The 14,512-nt window shown below is 36.6% G+C and overlaps 1 protein-coding gene across 1 annotated transcript in view; it reads right to left on the bottom strand.

The window, feature by feature from the left end:
• Window positions 1-80: 80 nt before the first annotated feature.
• Window positions 81-14,512, bottom strand: part of cdk17 (cyclin dependent kinase 17) — a 47,788-nt gene continuing 33,356 nt past the window's right edge. Inside the window, exons 4-17 of the mRNA XM_079624371.1 lie at window positions 10,767-10,900; window positions 8,409-8,534; window positions 7,383-7,439; window positions 6,804-6,918; window positions 6,586-6,680; window positions 6,440-6,502; window positions 6,176-6,299; window positions 5,336-5,456; window positions 5,119-5,216; window positions 3,616-3,721; window positions 3,221-3,263; window positions 2,834-2,924; window positions 2,673-2,750; window positions 81-1,749 (exon numbers count right to left, since the gene is read on the bottom strand). Coding sequence (XP_079480497.1) covers window positions 1,712-1,749; window positions 2,673-2,750; window positions 2,834-2,924; window positions 3,221-3,263; window positions 3,616-3,721; window positions 5,119-5,216; window positions 5,336-5,456; window positions 6,176-6,299; window positions 6,440-6,502; window positions 6,586-6,680; window positions 6,804-6,918; window positions 7,383-7,439; window positions 8,409-8,534; window positions 10,767-10,900 — 1,289 coding nt within the window. The 3' untranslated portion in view covers window positions 81-1,711. The remainder of the gene's footprint in view (window positions 1,750-2,672; window positions 2,751-2,833; window positions 2,925-3,220; window positions 3,264-3,615; window positions 3,722-5,118; window positions 5,217-5,335; window positions 5,457-6,175; window positions 6,300-6,439; window positions 6,503-6,585; window positions 6,681-6,803; window positions 6,919-7,382; window positions 7,440-8,408; window positions 8,535-10,766; window positions 10,901-14,512) is intronic.

The raw sequence follows: 14,512 nt of genomic DNA on the forward strand, positions 1-14,512 counted from the left end.
ATCCTCACGTCTGATCAAACACCTTTCAGGATGAAATGCACACAAACACAAATATAATAATCAGACGAGAGAGAGTTCGCTGTAAGAAACAGACCATGTTTACTTCACTGATTAAGAGAAATAAATATCTGCAGTACAAAGAGTTAAACGGTCAATTCAGCCGACAGCAGGTGTTCTGAGAGCGTCGGAGGCGGAGCTTACAGGACAACACACACTCCATGCGTCACGCAATCACGCACACACTCGCGCACGCATTCTCCAGAAACAATCGACTCCGGTTTTACAATATTAATTAACATCTGTCAGTTCAGAAAAAATTCAAACAGTCATTTAAAATCTGATATCTTCTGGGTTCTTCATGTTTATAAATGCTGGGAAAAGAAACATTGGTCCAACGCTGCTGTCAAAAAGTTGTTTTTGAGTTGTCGTTACTTTTTCTTTTTATACACACAATATCTTTTTTTCTCTTCGGAATAAAATCAAGCACACATGTGGGACAGTCGGACTCCAACATGCCACTTTAAGATACCATAATTCACAGAAGAGTCAATATGTAACATTTAAAAAAATCTCTTAATACTGTTAATGAAACTAGCTCATCTTCATAGCCATCACTTGCATGGAGCAATGGGCTCTGTACAGTTACTGATCTCCATATTCACACATACACTCGCACTTTCTCGCTCGTTCACAAGCGTTGCACACACTCGGAAGCTACAGAGGAGCTCTATTGATAGGAGAAAGTCATTTGCAACTGGTTTTGATGATGCATCAGGAGCTCCGACTGTAAAAGAAAGAAATTAAAAATCTGACGAACAAGCACTTCAGTTCCGACTGGAAGTTTTCACTGTGAATGAACGAATGAATGCAAAAGAGGGGAAAGTTGGTTCTCAGTTCAAAATGGTGAGGTCACAACGTTCCTGCTGGTCCAGTGTTTGCTTTCTCCCCGTCGTTTTGCAGCTTTCTGAAGCCCACCTGGTTGAGATGGTCCCTGATTGATCAGGCCGTTCACGAGACGTGCCTTTGAGGAACATATCCACGCTTTTTTATCTTGAAATGATGCTTTTAAACTTGAGGAATGAATATTTGGGAAGGAAAGGTTTTTTTCAGGACGCTCGGTTTGTCTTGAAGTGAAATCGGCATGCTAGGAAAATCAAAAGTAAATTCAAAGCACGCATTCCACCTCTGTAAAACCAACAAACGGACAGCTGCGATATCAGCATTCAAACAAAATTTGAATCGTTCTTAAAAAAAAAGAAGAAAAAAACGTATTGACGTGGGACTGATGTGTCCGAGACAACCAGGAGGGTCGCACGAGAGTGAGGAAGTTACGAAGAGACAGTAGTCAATTAGCAGCAAAACAACTCCTCCGTCAATAAATATATACATGTTCACACACCCTAAGCGTCACACGGGGGAAGGCGTCCAGACGAGGGGCCGATGGGCGTTCTGGCTCAAGGCTGCATGCTGGAGGCGGGACACTGGGGGGGGGGGGAGATTAGCGGGTTCAACCCTTTCCCCTTCACCACGCATGCACACGCAACAAACACCCTCTCTCTGGGAGCGAGGGGGACTAGTCAGTTAGTCTATACAACACAGTCAAGGAATAAGAGCCATCGACCTGATCCGTCCTGTGTGTTTGTGTGTGTGTGTGTGTGTGCTTGTGTGAGAGTGTGTGTTTGTGATGGGCAAGAGTGTAAGGGAACGCAGCTTAAAACAGCATGCTCTGCCGTCTGTTCTTGCTGTTTCCTGTGAGGGGAGAGACAGAAAGAAGAGAATGAAGAGGAGGAGAGAACAAAGTGTACAAACAAATTAAAAAAAATACTAGTAATTAAAAAATTTATATAGTTACACCCACAACATTGTATAAAATGTATATATATATTTTTAGATTACGTCAGATTAATCATTTTCTAAAATATTTTTCATATGTAATTAATGTAAAATTTATGCAGTTATATTAGTTCTATTATCAGGAGAGAACAGGGCGTACAAGGTTACAAAATAATTCTAAAATAACAAATCCATAAATAAATAGTTATACAATTATTTATAAAAATATTATTTAAAATGTGACTTAAATTCTGCATTACACATTATACACGCACATACCGGCACATGTGCATAAATGTAAATATATATATATATATATATATATAATTTTTTTAAATATATATTTAATTATTACATGTATTAGTTATATTATTAGATGAGAGAACAGTGCACAAAGGTACAGAATGATACAAAAAATAAATTAAATATTTTAAAATGTTATAATATATTTTAGGATATTTATTCATTATATATTTAAATAATTAATGTAAAAAAAAATATTTTATATATATATAAAAATGTGCAGAATTAATTTTGAGATTTTTTTTGGTAAAAAATAAATAATTTAATATTTTATACAATAGTTATAGCTTAACTGCAAGAGGCACAGGTATCAGTTAATCACAAATTTTTAAAATAAATCGCCAAAAATCATCCCCTATAATTGACCTGGTCAACATCTATTGGTCTATTACGAACAGTGCCCCCTAGTGTCAGTTCCAGAAACTACTTACACAATGTCTGAGTATTACCCATACTGGTTGACCACTATAACAGAACAGAGGGTTTCTGAATATGTGTGCAGAGCACGGATCAAAGCAAACATGTCTTTGACATACCTGTCTCTGGGTACGAGGAGTTCCGGTAGCCGGGGTCCCTCTGAAGCTGCACTTCCTTCAGTGTAAATATAGATATGTCTGCAGAACCACAGCACATCATGAGAATGAGGATATCTGAGTGAGCAGTGTGTGTGTGTGTGTGTGTGTGTAAGGGCACTCACTCTCTTGCAGTGTTTGCACACGCATGCCCAGACTCTTGAAGTAGGGTTGTTTCATCGATTCATCAGCAGAGATCCTCTTCTTGGACTCATACTATGGAGAAAACATAAAAATAAATGAGGATGGCTCTGTCAGACTGATAAAGGGTTGTTTATTTTATTAACAGCATCCAAGATAAAGGAAAAAACTTTTTAAAAAGTAGTTACATTTGTGTGCAAAATAAATAAATCTAAATTATTATAATTGTTACTATAACTACTGAGAGTACACATCTTAAACAATTAATAGCTCTGAATTATTATTATTTTGAAAGTCTCTGAGCCTTATAATTGTTTGATATAAATGTAGGCCTAAATTCGATGCAATCCATAGTTCTGGCACATTCTTACCCTTAGAAAGGACAATAACAACTCTATTCCTTCAGTATCCAACCTGTAGATGGGAAGGGAGAGAGAGAGAGAGAGATGTGACCATTGCCAGGTTGACAAATCAGACTGGCAAACGAAAGGAAGGAAGCAAAAGGCCTCAGAAATTCCAGAGGAAATCCTGCTTTACTGGCACGCACACGGATTTCTAACATACACCAGAACATACACAAACTTTCCCACAGTAGCATCGGCACACTCACACACAGGCTGTGAGGTCATGGTCATTTGCTCTGTGTGGCAAGACAAACACACCGAAGCCACTGAGTACACAAACTCATAACAAACACACTGTATGAAACGGCAATGCAGCACCTGTATCACACACACACACACACACACACACACACACACGGTACCTGGGTGCATGATTGATGAAGGGCTGAGGCTTGTATTTGGGGAAGTTGTAGGATTTGAACTCTTCGATGGATGAGATGCCGGGCCAGCTGTCCTCTGTAGGTGTACCTGATCACACAAAGCCAAAACTTTTCACTTTAGACCTTGCCTGCATTTTAGCACTACTTGAAAAACATAGTTAACACTTTATAAACAGAACTGATATTTATGTTGCTATGGCCAATAATTGATATGATGGCCAAAAAAGTTAGTGTGCGTGTCTGAGTAAGTGAATGCATGCCGTGCGTGTGTCCATATGTGTGTGTGTGTGTGTGTGTGTGTGTGTGTGTGAGAGCAAGTGGGTGTGTGAATTTCTTATATAAATTATATATATATATATTTATTGGACAAGAATATGATCACTGATATTGTGCATCAGTAGCAATGCATTGTTGCTGAAGATACATTTTGGATTTTACATTCCTTAAATTCAGAGATCGCACACCTTTTGACTATGATCTTTCCAGTCATTTGTATACACTTTTACATGAAGGATTTATATGAAAAATATCATTTTATAGATATTGCAAAGAGCTCATCTCTAGCAAAAGAGATCTGGGATAATGGGGAAAATGTGATATTCACTATAGGAATATCCAGAATGTTCAAGATTTTAATAATTATAACTTTTCCAGGAGGACTGAAAACTAGGGTTATTATCATTGTAACTATTAAAACTATTAAAAACATTTATTTTAATTGAAAAAATAAAATAAATTTAAATAAAATATTAATATTAGTTGAAAAAATTTAAATGTTGCATTGGCAATAAACTGAAATAAGTTTAGGCTGAAGCACTAAAATGATCAACTGAAAAAACCCTAAAAAAACTAAACCTAAATAGAAATAAATTAAAGATTTAAAGAATTAAAGAAAAACAAATAAAATGACAAAAGCACATAACAACATTACTAAAAATGTAACTACAATTAACATGAAAACTAAAAATATAAAAATACAAGCTAATTCAAAACATTAATAAAACTATTTAAAAAAAACACTGCTGAAAACCACTATTTTATAAATTCACTGATATTTCTAGACAGTGGGAAGCCTGTAAAAAAATAAAAATAAAAGATATTATGGCTGTTAGAAACTTCTATTTCCACACCAAGATGAGCAGTGGAACGCATCAGGTGAGTCAGCCGGACAGCATTTCAGCCGAACTGAGGTAACCTACCATGTGATCTCACAGTTTCCATGCAATAGTGTGTGTGAATGTGAGAGTGTGTGTGTGGATAAGAAGCATGGCAGCTCAGATGGTTGCAGTTTGTTTTTAAAGCAGGTGAGAAGCACTTCTGAGTCTCAGCACTATGACACGTCTGGTGAGTGAGTGTGTGTGTGTGTGTGTGTGTTTAGTGGCGTAATGTCTGGAGTTGAAGTGTGCGTTTCATCACACAGGCACTGAATTGAATCATTTAGTTGGAGAGCTGGACGCGAGCATGAGTGTGTGTGTTTCTGCTTACCCAGTAATCTGAAGATTAGATGCAGCTCATCTTCAACGGTGGATCCTGGGAACAGCGGCCGACCTGCAGCCATTTCATAAAATATACATCCAACACCCCTGAGACAGAGATCAAGAGAGAGGATAAGACAGAGCAACCGTCTGCAGGAGAAGACTGAATGTAAATGAATGCTGAATGTAAATGAGCCCTGTAACACACACACACACACACAACCCACCACATATCGATCTGTGTGGAATACTCCGAGGATCCCAGCAGAACATCAGGAGGTCTGTACCATAAGGTCACCACCTCATTAGAGTATGTCTTTGTGGGAACAGACTTGGCTCGTGCTAGACCTACAAATACACACAAGTAAAGAGCAATAAATATTATTTTACTTAAATATAAATGTTGTATAATATATATATATACATATATATATATAATATACAAGTATATAAACTTTACCAATAAATATATCTTAAATAATTGCACAAGTTAAAAAAATTATATTACACTTAGTTTATATTTAGTTAAAATAAATGATATTACACTTAGTGTATATATATATATATATATATATATATATATATATATATATATATATATACACATTATATTAATTAATATATATTAAATAAAAATGTATGCATGTATATTATTTTGTATTACACACACATATGTATACATACATATGCATAAATATATATATATGAGTGTGTATATACACTAACATCATGCAAATGTATTTAATTGTAATGTATATAATATACATGTAATATACATTTGAAAAAAATACGTGTAATAATAATATATTAAATAAAAATGTATGCATGTATATTATTTTGTATAACACACACATGTATACATAAATATATATATATATATTATTGTGTGTATATACACTAACACCATGCAAAAAAATTATATACGTGTAATAATTTAAAATGTATAAGAATTGTGTGTGTACATATTCAACTGAATATTTTAGCGCAGTCATTGAAAATCCTGAGGCACACAGGAGGGGACAAGAGACATTTATTGAATTTATTTGATAGCACTGTGCTACACATACCAAAGTCAGCCAGTTTGAGTTCCCCCCTCTCGTTGATGAGCAGGTTCTGTGGTTTCAGGTCCCGGTGCAGAACCTTGCGTTTGTGGCAGTACGCCAGCCCTCGCAAGATCTGGAACAGGAAGATCTAGAACCGCACGTGGACTACAGGTTAGCAGACCACAAACAGAAACTTTCACATTGCACTAAAACACAACAGTTTGTTTTGTTAAATCCATTTGGTGCTAAATAAATTGCTTGATGACAGCAAACAGACACAGGACGGACCTTAACGTTATGCATACTCATGATGTTTCCACAATCGTCCATGTACTGCTTCAGATCTTTATCCTACAGGAAAGCCATTGGAAAACAAATGAATAAACAGAACGGCACACAGCAACAAAAAGGAGCAGCATGGGACATTCGCTCACCAGATACTCAAAAACAAGAGTGAGGGATTTATCCGTGTGGACAATATCATGAAGCGTGACGATATTGGCGTGCTTTAAATCCTTCAATAATGACACTGAAAGAGAAAATTGCAGGATAGATCAGAGTAATATCAACATTAGTATCTGAGTGAGAGAGAGAGAGAGAGAGAGAGAGAGAGAGAGAGAGAGAGAGAGAGAGAGAGAGAGAGACACCTCACCCTCTCTAATAGCTGTGCATGGAGCGCCCTCCTCATGCTCCAACCGGATCTCCTTCAAAGCTACCAGGTTGTCCGTTAATTTGCTTCGCCCCTTGAAAACGGTGGCATACGTCCCCTATAATACAATTACAGCAATGATTAGATTTCAGTGTACGTTCAGAGTTTTGGTTTTACACTAGGGATGTAGAAATTTAGAAAGTAGCAACCAATAATTATGTCCCTACTGTACAACTAACAAAAGAAACTAATAGTACCTTTAGATCGCACCTTGTTACAGTGTAATTATACATTTAAGTACTGCGTAATATTCATTAATAACTTGTAGTTACTATAGAGTTAGGTTTTGGTTTAGGGCCAGTTGCATGTAATTATGAATCATTTACTGCTATTACTGTAGTATAAGTATGTAATGTGGAACAAGGACACTGTAAAATAAAGTGTACCGAACTTTGATGATATGAAGACTGTCATCTCAAAAACCCACTTATTATGAACACGTTCAGTTATATGATTATCAATTATAGCACTTTTAAATTACCGTTTCTGACAGCTGATGAGGGTGAAATAATGAAACCGTACCTCTCCCAACTTGTCCAGTTTGATGTAAGTCTCCAGTTTCCCAAAGCCGATTTCTGACTATAAAAAAAAGAGAAAGAGAGAGATTGCTTCATTAATGAGATCTGGTTAATGCTGAACAGCCTGCATGTGTTCAACGGACCTTATCAGTGAGAAACACGTGTCTGGAGTGTTGCTCGCCATCTCTGATATCTGCAGCCAAAATCATTTCCCAGACAAAGCCATTAATCACACACACAGTATTCAGACTCCCACGGGCACCAGGGGGCACCAGAACAACAACATAAACCCCCTCTGCTTTACACACATGGAGAGTTGGAGGTGAGGAAGACATAGACGGATGACAGCTAAGAACAATGGATGCCAAGTAAACCCAGACGCAAAAGCAGGGGGCTTTTCACATGCAAAACCCCCAATGTATGCAGCCTACAAACAAAGAACATGGTATGTGTCTTTGTGCTCAACTGAGAGTACGACACAATGTTCGTAGCGACACACTGGGTTTCTCGTCAACGGGCCGGGTTTATCTGCAGCAGTCCATGTTGTTTTCTAACGCTTGCTGTGGACTGTGTACTTATTAACTTCAGATGTAATCTTTTACTCTTAAAAGAGCAGCTCAACCAAACATTTATTTTACTTACCCTCATGTCATTTCAAAATCATTTGACTTTTTCCATCTATGGAATATTAAAGTTCTTCAAAATTGTATGTTGCATACAATAAAGTATGTACAATGAGATTGTTCTTTAAAAAAAATCACTTTAAAGGTAGCCCGTATGGTTTGTGCAATATATTTCAATAAGTTTTATAAAGCATGTATATGATAGTTTTGTGCACTGTAAAAAATTACATGATCAATAAATTGACAACATATGGTTTTAAATTGCTTTAATGAAAAAAGAAGCGTTAAGTCCGCACACTGAAAATAGCTGATCCAAATGAATGTATTAATAGCACAACGTGCCGACCCTCAGGTCTTCATCAGGCATTGTGCCAATAAGGGAGGTTTTTGACATTACGCAAACTTACCAGCGAGGCTCTACGTGATCGTCGGCTGAGGGGTTGGTCAAACGGCGGACTGCTCAACTGTAGCTTTTCCAGGTAACCGTCAGGAATCCGGATATCAGCAGGCAAAGACAAGCGTTTATTCAGGTCCTGAAAAAAATCACACACACACGTCAGTCGCAAGGGACAAAATTAGCTGGGTTCATATCAAAGTAGAAATCAGATTAAAAATTGATGCTTGGTGACTAATTTTAATTTGGTATGTGCATCTCGTCTGAAAGCATTGTGTGTGTGTGTGTGTGTGTGTGTGTGTGTGTGTGTGTGTGTGTGTGTGTGTGTGTGTGTGTGTGTTAAATAAGATAGCGTGACTTCCTACAGCCGCTCTCAAACCAAAGCATTAGCATCTTCCATAAATAACCCTCCATCATGCTTTGAATCTGCTCCATTTACATCTCTCACGTGTCTTTTTTCTCCACCCACAGGCTACTTATAAAGACGCGTGCAGCATGAAAAACTTATTGGGCAGCACATCAGTCCAATACTTGTGTACTACAGGTTTAATAAGGGGTGATTTCACCCCAAAAATCAAAAGAAACACATCATATTCTATTATTTTTAATAACATTAATCTTAAATAATGAATATTTCCCCCTCAATTCATATTACTGCAATGCAAAATAAAACAATTATAATATTATAGGATTATAATTGTTATAAAACAGCTATTATTTATAGTCTTTAGACAGGATGATTTTCATAACTGTCATCATAATGAGAATTTAATTAGAATCAATGATTTTGAGAATAATGAAAATCACAAACAAACAAAAAAAACATCCAGATGCATGATTAAGGGGAAATGACAAAAATTTTACAAACTTGTATGCATAAGTCTTTGCAACACTATATGTTGCATGCATTTACTATAGTAATAACAGTAAATTCTGTGTAACTAATTAAATAAATACTAGTTATGTAATACCGGCATTTTAATCAAAGGCAGTATAACAAATGCTATCACGACATTATATACTTAAAAATTATTTTAATTACTTATTGATGTTTATTATCATTTTTATATATGTATATTATATTTTTCCCATGTTACAGTAATGAGTTTTTGGGAATAAAAGAAGCTCAAATGCGTGAAAATCCTATAAGCCATAGTAGTAGACTATATTCTTTATGCAATTTATTTTATTTATGTACCTGTAAAATATGTACCCTTCATGAGATTCACCAGTATACACACAACATTGTTAAAAAATATCTACATATTTATTGACATTTGCCTAATAATGTGCATTTAGTCGCAGTAACCCAGTTCATACAGCAGGGGGAAACATAACCCCGGAGACCGAGAGAGCGAGGAACACATGGTCAAATAACTAGTTCAGACTGAGGTTTGCAATTAAAACCCCAGAATAAGAAGCTTTAAATGCTGTATATGTAGCAAGAGTGTGACGTGAATGTCTTGATGTATTCAGGTTCATTATGATAGAAAAGAGCCGTTTTTCTATTTCAAAATCCTCTAACACTGGTTTTCTTTTTAACATTTTACTGCAGAGAAGAGAACAGAGACTGGAAATAATAAAGAAAGGAAAGAGGGATTGATAAAAAAAGAGGCAGAATCCATTCCTTTCAGATCCATGTGTGCGGATACAGAGGAAGCCAGAATTTAATATCAAACAGCGGCTCGAACATCACCAGACAGACACAGATGTATATGATTTGAAATTCAGTCTGTCACCGTCCTAAGCAAATGCGACGCCGGTTTCAGGTGATTTTCTTCTATCCTCACAAAGTGAAAATGCCACACACATCAATCACAGCCAGCATAGAAATGGGGAGATTTTGGACCAATGAAATTTTACAGGGGGCGTGTCTACGTAGTGCTTTAGCCTAGAAAATGAAACCAAACCATTCTAACCAAAAGAACAAAGTATCCTGTTACTTGTGGCTGGTTAAGACACCAACTTGTTTAACCATGTCATGCCTGGGCTAAGATCTTAGATCTTCAAAACTGAGAGCTTTCAAACTGCAGAAGTTCCTCTTATGCCATCTGCAACTGCCCACAAATTTGCAACTGCCTCCAGATTTCTTTAGATCATCTCATTAAAGAATCATTGCGGAGGAAGAGGAGCAGAGAAGCCGACTACTAACAGGGTGTGGGAGAAAATAGAAAGGGATGAGAGAGAACGAAAAAAAAAAAAAAAAGAAGTACAACAGAGGAATCCCTCCACCTACCCAAGGCCAAATATAAAGCTCTTAGTAGTGACACATCACCCAGTCTAAAGCTTTCAGGGTAACGCACGCAGAGTCCTGTGAATAACTGAGCGTGAGGCAGGTTTGTGCTGCTGATTCATTTATGTTCTGTCGTACCTCCATGGATATGCGCCGATGATTTCTGTTGCGGAGACACACGCCGGTGGGCGACTGCACTTCGTCTGAGGACGTCCCTGAGGCCTGATCGCTCTCTCCATCCGAACCCATCTTCAGATTCTCATGAACAATGTCTGGGAGAGAGGAAGAGGAGGTTAGAAAATAAATGAAAACGTGTGATATATCTGTGCGAGATCTGCTGCTGCTCTAACGGAGTTATGGGGAAGTTATAGAGTTATGGTTTATGGGAGGTTTTATTAGCATATACATGTATGGCTGAATCCCAATAGTTACAATAGTTCCTATAGTACTAACAGTACTATGCAAGAAGAGAATATGTTTGATTATGCTGTAACAGGGTGTATACAGTAATAAACAAGTTAAATTTAAGACTTTTTAAGACTTTTTAATACCACATCTAAATAAAATTTAAGACCAAACTTATGATGGAAATACAAATCAAAAGTGTAAATATACAGTAATCTTTCCAAGTAAACACACTGATGTTTGTTCAAAATGAACAGTATGGTAACATGACAATCAGTTGAGTTTAAGAACATTTAGAAATGTGTGTAATGCAAAAAGATAACACAAAAATGTCATTGCGGTCCAAAATTATATTTATTATTACAATATTTTCAGAACATTTAGGTCCCATGAACAAATGCTACAATCAAGTAAATGTGAATAAATGTGTGTGTGCGTGTATCAGGGTGTATACAGTAATAAACAAGTTAAATTTAAGACTTTTTTTGCCTTAACGTGAGTTTGGTGTTTTTTGCTTTGCACATGCGATTCCACCGCTCTGATCCCCATTTTCCCAAGTTGAAAATTCTTCCGAGTCTGACACACAACGCAGTATGCTTCGTAAGCATTTCCAGGTACTGACCTTAACCAAGAATACTCGTTCTTTTCAAGCCAATTTTATATTGAACTTGCATTTCCCCATGTTGCTAGCAATATTAGCTAACGTTACCTACTGTATCAACCGTTGCTGTAGAGGCTACACTCGCTAACGGAATCAAAAGCTGAGCAGTACGCTCTGTTACTATGGTTACGTTCTGAACTAACCATAAACAATGCAGCGCATAGACTACCGGGAAGAAATATATTTGATTGAATAACAGATTGACTGCATTTTCGCGGTGACATGAGAAAAAATATTTAAGACCCATCAAATCTGAAAATAAGACAAAATAATACTTTTTAAGGCCTTATTTTCAGGAAATGTAATATAAGACTTTTTAAGACTTTTTAAGGACCCGCGGCCACCCTGTGTAATACCACAGACCACTAAGTGTGTGGAGTGTCATTTAAAATTATTTTTTTATAAAAATCAGACAACAATAACAATTCCTGACGCTGAAGCTGGTGGCCCGCCGGCCCAAAGTTGCAAGGGTGTTTTTTCCGCTCACAGGCGATAGGGGGAAGCAAGACGGCCACCATTCAACCCGAAAAAATCATAACCATTCCAATGACTCCGAAGCTGTTCAGTTAAGGTAAATTAAGCTAAAAAAACCTGCATAGTTCACCTTTAACTAACATTAACAGATGAATAAGTGTTGTTAGCTCATAAATTAGCTAATGTAAAAAAATAGGAAGTTATTAAAAGAGCATTTACCAACTGGTTTCTTAATCCAAATGTGTCACAAAAAGTAATTGAAACAATTACACTGAAACTTTTGAATTATTTTTATTAATTTTTAGAGGCAAATGTTGCTGATGACTGATTTTAGGCCCCAGACACACTTTACAGGCATTACGATGCCGAATCTTATGGTTAATAATCAGCTCAAAAAAATACATTTGGCATACTATTTTTAGCATAATATGATTTGGGACACACTAATCTTGCATACTACGTAGATTATTATTTAGTGATTCGGGAATCAACCTAATGTGTGTGTGTGGGTTGGAAAAGCAACATGTGATTCCTCTATTTCAGTGAAAGGCCTTATTCATCCTCTTTCCCTTTAAACACACACACACACCTGTATAAAGTGGTGCACACACACACAGTCACACACACACGGTTGCACGTCTGTCAATAACTCTCCTGCAGTTCTTTATTCATGAAAACGAGTCAGACATGACATGCACACACATGCTCTATTCACATTTACCTATGGCCTGATTCCAGAGAAAGATGTGATTATACAGAAAACAAGGAAACTGTGAAGAGATGTGCGGTTCCATGTGCTTTTTGTTTATACAGTGAGTGAGTATGCACTATGCCCTCCACTCTTCTCGATTACATAAAAGTATGATCCAGCTTATCTGAGCTGGCCTATGGGCCAAATCATGATGTAATCGGGGTTTTAAAAAAAAAGAAAAAAAAGAATAATCACACACAAATTGAAAACAAGCAGCCAGGAATTAAGGATCCCATCCAGTCAACATGTACAACATGTACATGCAGTCTTCTAGTACTTGGAAAAGGGGCGGACTAAAAGCAATGGAAAATAAAAGCTGTTCCGGAAGAAAAGAGATTATATTCCCGCATAAAAGAGAGCTGGGAACTAGAAAAATAGTGTAAAGGTGCGGTAGTGGCTCTGTAGTTTTATGGCAGGCCGTTCGCCCTCACCTCATAAGAAGGCGTCCCCCAAGGGTGACATATCGGCCCGCTCTTTTATCTGGCCGAGGCAGTAAAAAGTACCTAACCTGAGGGCCATTCATTATGGCACACAGCTGTCTGCTGTCTCTCTGCTCTGATGTCTTCAGACGAGAGGCGAATCTTGTGGAAAAATGTCTGGAATATTTATATTGCACTACAAAAGTAAGATAATAAAAATGACAATTGATCACATTATCCCCATTAATTCTCATTATTGCAGTCTGATCAAAAGTGATAAATTAAGAACAAATGTCAAAGTAATATTTACTATGCTCAATTTAATTTATTCAGAAAATAATATGAAACAATCAAATAAATAAATAAATATTGGGGGAATTATCTTAATTAAAATAAGATAAACAAAAAAAAATGTGTTAACACTTTACACAACAAAGTCTCATTTGTTAACATTATCCATTAGTTAATGTATTCAGTAACTAACCATGAGCAATATATTTGTTACAGTATTTATTTATCTTTGTTAATGTTAGTTAATAGAAATCCAGCTGTTCATTGTTAGTTCACAGTACATTACCTAATGTTAAAAGATAAAACCTTTGATTTTAATGTATTAGTAAATGTTGAAATGAACACTAAGATTAATAAATGCTGTAGAAGTATTGTTCATTCTTATAGTCCTAGTTAACTAATGTTAATAAATTAAACCTTATTTTGTAGAGTTACCAAAAATAAATAAATTTGGGGAACATTCTTAATTATCTCAATTGAAATAGTCAATGCAAAAAATCGTAATGCCCCTAAAAATAGTCTTTGTGGTTTATGCCAAATATAATTAGCTTTTCATCCTTTGTCTTTGGGGTGAAATATGACCAGGACATTTCTTAGAGCGAGATGAGGAGAGATCCAGCTTCATGAAATGGCAATTTGACTGTTAACCTGCGGCGACATTTCTGCATCCCGTCACACAGATGAAGTCTTTGAAACGGCGAGACAGAGTCTGTGTGTGTGTACTTGTACAACTATCTTTGTGAGGACCAGTTTGAGTTTTAGACCATTGGAGTGAGGACAAAGAGAGTAAAGTGAGGACTTTTTGGCTGGTCCTCATTTTCTGAGACGCCTTTAAAGGCCTGTTTGAGCGTCAAGACTTGGTTTTAGGGATAAGGTTATAATT

Source organism: Phoxinus phoxinus, assembly GCF_949152265.1.
Source record: "Phoxinus phoxinus genome assembly, chromosome: 9".
Taxonomy (NCBI): domain Eukaryota; kingdom Metazoa; phylum Chordata; class Actinopteri; order Cypriniformes; family Leuciscidae; genus Phoxinus; species Phoxinus phoxinus.